At 60.6% G+C, this 9,140-nt stretch overlaps 1 protein-coding gene across 2 annotated transcripts in view; it reads left to right on the plus strand.

Moving 5' to 3' along the window:
• ITPKB (inositol-trisphosphate 3-kinase B) overlaps positions 1-9,140 on the plus strand; it is a 98,113-nt gene that overhangs the window by 80,173 nt on the left and 8,800 nt on the right. For both annotated transcript variants that reach the window (XM_011360833.2, XM_023530999.1), the window contains exons 3-5: positions 2,867-2,966; positions 4,122-4,335; positions 8,274-8,478. In XM_011360833.2, the coding sequence (XP_011359135.1) occupies positions 2,867-2,966; positions 4,122-4,335; positions 8,274-8,478 (519 nt within the window). The remainder of the gene's footprint in view (positions 1-2,866; positions 2,967-4,121; positions 4,336-8,273; positions 8,479-9,140) is intronic.

A 9,140-nucleotide genomic window follows, 5' to 3' on the forward strand; every position in this document is an offset into this window, starting at 1 on the left:
CCCACCCAGCAACCCTCTCCCATCTGGGCCCTTGGTCTTCAATCTCTGAAGAAAGGTCCAGAATCTGTAGGTTTCACAGCTTCAGATGCCCCTGCTGAGCCCTAGTCTTGCTGTTCTCGTCCAGCGTCTGTTCCCTCCTGCCTCCCCGGGTCACGGGACCTGTAGGTCTCAGAAGAGCTGTGTCCTGGTAGGGTGGGTCTGACTCAGCCCGAGGCTCCACGGACTTTATCCTTGGGTAGCGATGGCAGCACCTCTGCTCAGCCCCGGACTAACTGCTCCCCATTCCCTGAATGCAAAGCTAAGACTCTTCCACAAGCACCCCGTAACCTCATGGCTCTACCTCTGGCATCGGGGGATCAGTGTGCCATTCTTCCTTTACAGGTAAGAGAACAGGGCCTCAAGGAAGGCCAGGAGTTTGTTCAAGGTCAGTCAGTGAGGAGGGGACGGAGCCAGAACTCACACCAGGTGGGCCTGCCGCCCCCATGCCGCACTCCCCTGCGTCCAGGCTTCTTGGCCCAGCGTCCAGGGCTGGCCTCACCTGCTCTCCCTCCCTCAGCTCCCCCTGCTTCCAGCACCCATTCTCAGCAGATGTTGTCCCAAATCCCTGTCCCAAGCCTCGGTCCCCACAGGCGCTCCTGCCTGCAATGCCTCCTTTCCCGTCCCAGAGTCTTCCCCCAAACTGCCTCCGTTGCGTGCAGTCATCAGTCTTTGCGTGGACCCTCCCTGACCCTGCGACACATCTTCCCTGGGTCCTCTGTGGCCACCACATCTACAAAATGAAATGTGAAATGACACGTGGCACCAGGGGTAGCAGTGGCCCTCTCTAGTCTCCCCCTGAGGGGCCATGGCAGTTGGGATGTGGACGGTCATTTTCCAGGGTCTTAAAGTGTCCATCCGTCCAAGGAGCCTGGTGGACCAGCTGTTCATCCCTCACTAGACAGACGAGGAAACCGAGGCTGGGAGAAGGGCAGTGTGGGTTTAGCTGCTCCCGGACGGGGGAGGTGGGGTAAGAGCACCCTGCCCGTCCCACCCATGCCCCGGACGTGTCCAAGCTCGGTTGCAGGGACGTGACCAGCAGGTGGTGCCCGGCTGTGCACTTTTCCTCTGGCCCTACCTTAACGTCTCCCCCAGGCCCCGTGAGCCACCACTTGGCTCATCTCCTTTAACTAGGTTTTTCCATTGTTGCCTCGGCATTGTCCACGCTGATTGTTTATGCAGCCTTCTGGGCTCTCAGATAAGAACTGCCTCCCTTCCTCCGCCTTCGGCGATCTCCATCAGCCCGATCCAGGACAAACGCCCTTGTCTGTAAGGGCCCGTCCCCTTCGTCACGTGGCCTGGCAGAGCATGCCGCCCTCGCTTAAGATACACTAGGTCTTGGTGGTAGGTCAGGGCTTCTGGGATGGGGATAAAAATTGCCAGGATCAGGAGGGAAAAATTCTTCTCCTTAAACAGATTTTAACTTGAAAACTTGATGACAGAAGCAGCTGAGTCTCAGCAGAGAGAAGAGATAAAACAACAGAGGCTGATTTAACCTTGATTTAACCTCAGGCTCCAGCAGCCTCCACAATCGGAGTCCGTCCCGTCTCCCCAGGGGGGCTGCTGGCCACTGTGGGACAGGGAGTGAGGAGACACACCTTTGGGGGCCCCCTGTCAAGGCAGGACCCGCCTCACCCGCTTCTGCGGAATTCCAGCTTCTCCTTCCCAGCTCGTGGTTTTCACGCTGTGGTTTGGCTGCTCAGGGATCCGCTTTCTCGGGAACCGGAAGCTTCTCAGTTTGGGTTCCCGTCGCCCCTTCAGGGGCTCGGGGTTATAGGATGCTCGATCTTCACCTCCGTCGCCTGTTCTTATTAAAGTGAACGTAGGGATATTTGTTTCTAGGCAGGGTTTATTGCTGGGGGGAAAAGGGATTTTTTTTTAAAAAGTCATTAAACAGGTGAGGGTTTAGATGCCAGCTTCGTCGCGTACTTCTCTGAGGCTCGGGGTCTACGGATGACAGTAACCACCTTGCATGCATGCTCGCCGCGAAAGCAAGAAGGCGCTCAATGAACGTTAGTTCTCCTTTCTGCCCAAGGAGCCTGTCCTGCCCACGTGCGCGCACACACACACGCCTGCACACACACACACGCGCGCGCGTGCACACACACAGTTTTTGCTTCCGACACATCCTGAGGAGAAGTACAGTGAAAAGGAGAGACCTGTGGGCCTGCTCATCCTGTGCACCCGTGGGGTGAGGGATGGGGGTGCTGTCCCTGGGGAACTCCCTTTAAAACCTCTCCTCAAACCGCTCACTGGCTAGAGGTGCTTCTGCTGCCACCGCGTCCAGCAATGAAACATGAAATGACACGTTGCAGCTGGGTGTCGGGCCCTCTCTAGTCTTCCTCCGAGGAGCCATGCTTGGGATGTGAGGTTATTTTCAAGAGTCTGAGTGTCCATCAGTCCACGGAGCCCGGCGGGCCCGCCGTCCAGCCCTCAGGCCCTGAGAGGGGCTTGAAGAAGGGCGCTGTGTGTTCACTTGTTCCCGGCGAGGGTGGCATGGGATGGCGTCAGCCTGACTTGAGGGCTCCCTGCCACAACCCCACCTCGCCTCCCACCCCCAGAACTTGAAAGATCCTTGTCCCCAAAGGTCCCCTTTCTTCTGGTCATTTTGCACAGGCTGTGTGTAAAAACAGGCTTTGCAGATCCGCTTCTGACTCCGTGCTGCATAGGTGACAGAGACAAGGTCTCTGGAGCCACCAAGGGCACCCGCGCGGTGGCCGTGGCCCTGCATCCTGTGGCCACTGGCGTGGGTCGCCTTGCTTCGAGTTCATCTGACCGGAAAGCAATTGCTGTCTTTCTGACGTGGAGCTTCTCGTTCACTTGTTTCTAGAGCAAATCATGGAGGAAAATCAAAAACATGGTGCACTGGTCTCCCTTTGTCATGTCCTTCAAGAAGAAGTACCCCTGGATCCAGCTGGCAGGACACGCAGGTAGCTCAGTTCTCCCGGACTTCCTGTTGGGGACATCCGGCTCTCTGGAGAGTCACCTAGCACCTGTGGGAGGGAGGGCCTGTCTCTGGATGCTCCTGGGGACGACTGCGGTGGGACAGTTTTCTCTGAGAACTGGCGATGGCAGTTGCAGCCGTACTTGCCAGACGGGGCCTTAATGCTGCCTTGAAAGCACACACGACTGTCCTCTGCAGAGTCGGTGCCACCGCACCCCCGACCATGCACACACCCGGCCTCTGCCTCAGTCTCTGTCTCTCGCAGTCTCTTTCTCTGTCTCCCAGTTTAACTCAGTAAAACAGATGAAGCCATCAGCCATATGGCTTGCCTGCCCTTCGTCGTCTTAGACGAAGAGACAGCACTGGCCCCTTCACTGAGCACTACTGTATGCCCACCTGGCCATGGTCCTAGGGGTCACAGCATGAATGGAAACATGGTGTCCGTCCCGAGGCAGCTCGTGGGCAGCAGACAGGGTGGAGAGCTGGGTGCAGGCGGCCGGGCGCCAGGCCACCCATGGGGTTTCCAGTTTGCCCATCGACAACAGGGAGGAGGGACAGCTGGAGCCAAAGCCCCAGAGCTGTCTTGTCTACGCGTGAGGCCTGCTGGTGCACCTCATCTTCTGGGGGCGTTCCAGGGGCCGCCTGGGGACCTACCCACCTGACTTCAGGCCAGCGCAGGGGCCGATGTTTCATTTACACCTCCGACCACAATGTCCAGCCCAGGTCACATGGATGGACACCCTTCCCAAATCCTTACCCAAGGGCGGGGCTCAGGAACACTGCCCAGGCGGACGAGCCCTGGACTCCTGCTTTTCGGCCATCCTGGCACTGAGTCCAGTCCGGTTAGGGCTTCTGCTCTACCGAGGCCGGAGACACCGTCACCCACAAGCGGGTCGATGATGGGGGGTGGGGATGGTCGTCGTTCTGCAAAGAGGAGTGACCAGGTCTTGGCACAGAGGGTCCGGCCCTGCTGACCCTCTAGCAGTGAGCACTGGCGACCCTCCATTTTCAGACTCCTTTACCCTGTGCTTAGCGAGCCCCAGAGCATCCCCACAGGGCCCAGGCCCCGCCACCACGGGGCTGTCGGGGTGGGGAGGGCCACACCTGAGGACCAAGGGCCTCCTCCCGCCTTGCTCTGCAGGGAGTTTCAAGGCGGCCGCCAACGGCCGGATCCTGAAGAAGCACTGTGAGTCGGAGCAGCGCTGCCTGGACCGGCTGATGGCCGACGTGCTGAAGCCCTTCGTGCCTGCCTACCACGGGGACGTGGTCAAGGACGGGGAGCGCTACAACCAGATGGATGACTTGCTGGCCGACTTCGACTCGCCCTGTGTGATGGACTGCAAGATGGGTGTCAGGTGAGCCGGGCTCCCGGGGACACGCGCCTCCTCCCACGCCTGGCCCCACGGCGGATGCTGGGGGGCCAGCCTCCGAGGCTTCCAGGAGGCCTGGCCTCCCTGTTCGTGTGTGCAGGGCGGGCCTGGGGGTCTGGTCGCACCCCTGGGACCCCAGCCCTACTCCAGTTGTCTCATGTCACGTGCAGACGGGACGGGAACCTGGCAGTGCCCCTGAAGGGCCCCTCTTTTCTCAGTGAGCTGAGGTCGGGAGGAGCCAGGGGCCCTGGCTTGGGGCTGAGCCTCCCCAAGGAGCTGCCCATCTGGCCGGGTGGGTTGCTGGGGGCAGCAAGGTGGTGGCTTCCTGTGACCTGAGCCCGGGCAAGACTCAGAGAGTAGAGGCTCTTCTCATCCCTCCTCTCCCCCGTGCCAGAGGGAAGAGACAGCTGCTTGGTGGGCTGTGTTAGTTCGCCAGAGAGGACCTGTGCTGTCCTCAAAGCACAATGGAGGACGGGGCCCAGGAGCCCGGGGCGCCCTGGCCACACACCGTGTGGCTCCCCCTCCTCCACTGGGGCTGTCGACCATGGGGTACCCAGTGTGCTGTGCTTGCCTCAGAGCCACCTGGATGCAGGTGCCTGGACTGGGCGGGACGGCCAGACGCGGGGCTCCTCGAACCTGTCTGCATCTCCCGGGGGAGGCCGGGCTCAGAAGCAGAGCTCAGAGCTGGAGCCCGTTCACTTCGGATGGGTTGGCAGTTTTATTTCTTATGAGATTGAGAAAGAGGAGTGTGTTTGTGTGCGTGTGTGTTCATGCACGTGTGTTCATGTGTGCGCATGTGTTAATGTGTGTTCGTATGTATGCGTGTGTTCGTGTGTGTGTGCGCCTGCTCATGCGTGTGCATGTCCATGTGCATGTGTGCTCATGTGTGTGCATGTTCGCGCATGTGTGCACGTGTACGTTCATGCATGCGCGTGTGTACTTGTGTGTGCGCGCTCGTGCGCGTGCACGGTCATGCGTGTGCATGCACGTTCGCGCATGCACGTGTTCATGGTGCGTGTGTTCATGTGTGTGCTCATGCGTGTGTGTTCACGCGCGAGCGTGTGCAAGCGTGTGCATCCACGCATGTGTGCATGTTCATGTGTATGCACGTTCATGTGTGTGCGTGTTCATGCGTGTGCGTGTTCATGCGTGTGCGTGCGCGTGTCCAGGAGAGAGACGGGCCAAGCCCAGCGGTTTTTCTCCCCTCCTCACTCCTGGGAGTTGGGTCCTAAAGTCAGGCCCTGCGTGCTGACATTCTGTGGTCCTTGGTGTTGCCCCCAGGCCAGGGACGGGGGACAGGGTAGTGCAGGTCCTGGCCTCCCTCGCTCCCTCTCTCATCAGCTCCGGGCCACAGGGAGGAGACAGAACATTCCTCCAGAGCCCCGCGTGGCCGCTGCTCTCCCCCAGTCTTATTTCTGTTCCTCGAGGCCCCCCTGACGCCACCACCTCTCGGTGCCCAGGACGCGCCTCCCAAGGGGGAGATAAGTATTCTGTATGGTGTTCACTCAGACCGTGGCCAAAAAACTGCACCCTGTGACTGTAGCTGTCTGTCCCTGGGCGACTGCCGGGGACAGGACTCCCTCTGCCCAGGGCGGCCCCTGCACCTCCTCCCCCGTTCTCCTGCCTCCTGCTTCTGTCCCACTGCATCGGGGGGCTCTCAGGAGGGACCCACAGGGACCAGTGAAGCTCGGACACATTTAACCCAGTCCCGGCAGGGTCTGGAGGCAGAGGGAGTCGGGGGAGAGGAGGAGCCCCCATGGAGGGGAGGACGTGGGTCTCCCCATAAACAGTCCCTCCCCCACCAGCCCTACCTTCCTGGCCTTGCAGATCCTAAGGACAGGCCCTGCTGTGCTCTGAGCACTCTGCTGGGTGCTCCTCGCGGCCACCTGGGGCCAGGCAGGGGGCTTTGACACCAGGGGCCTGGGGACCTCTCAGGGCCATGCGGCCCCACAGTCCTCGCACGCCCGCAGATCGAGCCTGGGTCCCGCGGGGCTCGGCCTCTCCGGAGACGGACAGTCCACGGCCATCCCAAGAGCATGGCCTGTCCTTGCCAAGGGAGAAGGCCAGAGCCTGGGGCCACCACAGACACTGAGTCCCAGACATGGGCGGTTGGCACTGTCACGGAGCAGTGGTGGAAGGTTTGATAGGCAAACCCAGCCTCAGGCACAGTGGGGCCTAAGGCGCCTGTAGCATCCTAAACAAGGGGCATCTCGCCCCAATTCCACATTGACAGACACTCATATTCCTCTGGGGAGTTTTCTTAGCTTTGACCCTGTAAATCTGTGTTTTCTTAGCTTTGACCCTGTAAATCTGTGACCCGCCACTAAAAAGTCAGAGGTATCTTCCTGACACCAGACCAGGGTCTGCTGGGTGGAGACCATCACTGACTGTCTCCAGCCCTCCTCGAAGCTGTGGGTGGCTTTGGTGTATCACCTGTTGTCTCTCCACCCCCTGCCCCCCACCATGCAAGATGGAGCTCTGACTTTACCTCTGGGGGGATCGGGCGGGCAGCAGGGCAGCGTGGGGAGGCTCTGTGGCTCGTCTCCCAGCAGACCCCCAGCCCGACTATCCAGCTGATGACTCTGCGGGCACCTCTGCCCAGCCCTGTTCCCCTCCTGGAGGATGAGCAGCTCTGCCCAGACGGAGCTGCCGGGGCCCTCTGTGCAGAAAGCCCATGGGAAAAAGGATTCGACATCAAGGCCGGCTTCCTGTTTATGGAGCTTCTGACAGCTCTTGGCAGAAGTGAAGCCGCCCACCGCCCCGCAGGCCCCTGAAGTGTGTCAGAGCGTTTGGGACGGCTAGCCCCTCGCCCAGCCACTCAGCGTCCACACGGGCCCACACACACACATGGGGCTCCGTGCGCACGTACCCCACCTCGCAGCCTCCACCTCGAAGCTCATCACCACACCGCTAGTGTGTGAGCACGCACGTGTGGCTGTGGGCACAGGCATGTGTGCAAGTGCACAGCCAAGGGCTAGTGGTCCTCTACCACCTTCATCGCCTCTGGGAAGGCCCTGATTGACCAGGCCCAAGGTCATACCCGAGCATTCGGTTTTTTGCTTATATCGGTTGTTAGAGTGGTTTCTGGAAACATATCTTTCAAAGACGTCAGGAATTTGTCATTCGGTCTGTTCTGGGCCCCACATGAGCAGCTTAGGAGTGTTGGGGAGATGGCAGAGCAAGGCCCCCAGGACAAGCAGGGGAGAGTGGACACCTGGCTATTCAGTTGGCCGCATTTTCACCAGCTTTTCGGGCTGGGGGCTCAGACGTGAGGAGGCGTGGGCTGGGCCAAGGCCTGGTGCCCACAGGGCAGGATGGACTGGGGACGAATCTGTGACAGAACAGGGGACAAAGAGCCCCAAGAAGCCCTCTTGTCATGGGCTTCTCCTGCCACCACTGTGGGTCCTCAGAGGCCACCTTCTGGCAAGATTTCCCTCCCTGGAGAGAGCCAGGAACATTCAAGGGTCTGCTCAGCCCCTCAGGCTGCCCGAGCCCTGGGGTGGTGGGTGGGGTGGGGAGACAGAATGAGCTCCGACTCACACAGGTGCTGGCTTCGGAAGCCCTCAGGTCCCAGGCAGCCAAGCGAGGACAGCTGGGGCCCTGAGTGGACCCTGCCCACAGCCCCCTCTTCCAGCCTCACTCCAGCAGGAGCAGCCCGCCTCGCTATCCTGCCTCCTCCTTCTGGCCCCTGTGAGGCTCGCCCGGGAGGAGGGGCTCCCGGGGCTGTGTCGGGCCTTCTTGGTGGTCTTGGCATGAAGTTGCCCCCACCCGGAAAGGCCGCCCCTGTTCTCAGCCAAGGGCCAGCCCCTGCCCCAGCTGAGGGTGCGCCTGACCTGGGTGAGCCTGCCTTGACGGAGCTGCCTGGCACCTCCCATGGGCACGGTATAGCCAGCAGCCCTCACGGGACCTCCCCTCCCACACAGGACCTACTTGGAAGAAGAGCTCACCAAGGCCCGGAAGAAGCCCAGCCTCCGGAAGGACATGTACCAGAAGATGATCGAGGTGGACCCCGAGGCCCCCACTGAGGAGGAGAAAGCCCAGCGGGCCGTGACCAAGCCACGGTACATGCAGTGGAGGGAGACCATCAGCTCCACAGCCACCCTTGGGTTCAGGATTGAAGGCATCAAGGTGAGGCTGCCTGGCCACCCAGCTCCCAGGGGGAGAAGGGATGGGGGGGGGGGGGCTTGGGCTCTGCCAGCATCCACAACGGTCCCAGCTGTTCTCAGGACCTTCGAAGGCTATAAGCTCCTCCCCTCTCAGGCCCAGGTGTGAGCAGCCAGGTCAAGGGACAGGCGTTTGGAGAAACTGGCCTACTTCTCTGTCTGGGGACAGAGGGGGCAGCCATGCAGGGGGTTGGGACCTTGGAGCAGCTATGGCTTCTGGTTCTGCCAGCAGTCGGCCCGCTGCCAGGGATTCTTCCCTTAGCCCAGACTATGCTGGGCACTGGGAACCCACCCAGGAGCCAGCTTGCAGGATGCCAGGAGGGAGACCTAGCTCATTCTGTTCGTGGCCCAAAAACTGGGGACTGGCCATGAGAGGCAGGCCAGGGAGGGAGTATGCAGCTGCCTTTGCCGTCCTACCCATGACCCCCACTGTGCCCGGGCAAGCACAGCTCTCTGCATCAGCAAACACCTCTGGCGAGGCTGCACCGAGGCCACCCCCAACTTTAGGGCCACCTCATTCTCTCTTCTTTCCTCTTCAGTCTTCCGAGAGAGGTCTGAGAATGCTCCCCCTACATCCACCCCCGTCTTGCTGTGAGATTTGAAGACATGCATTCACTCCAAGTAGCA

This window comes from Pteropus vampyrus, unplaced genomic scaffold (assembly GCF_000151845.1).
Source record: "Pteropus vampyrus isolate Shadow unplaced genomic scaffold, Pvam_2.0 Scaffold60, whole genome shotgun sequence".
Lineage (NCBI taxonomy): Eukaryota > Metazoa > Chordata > Mammalia > Chiroptera > Pteropodidae > Pteropus > Pteropus vampyrus.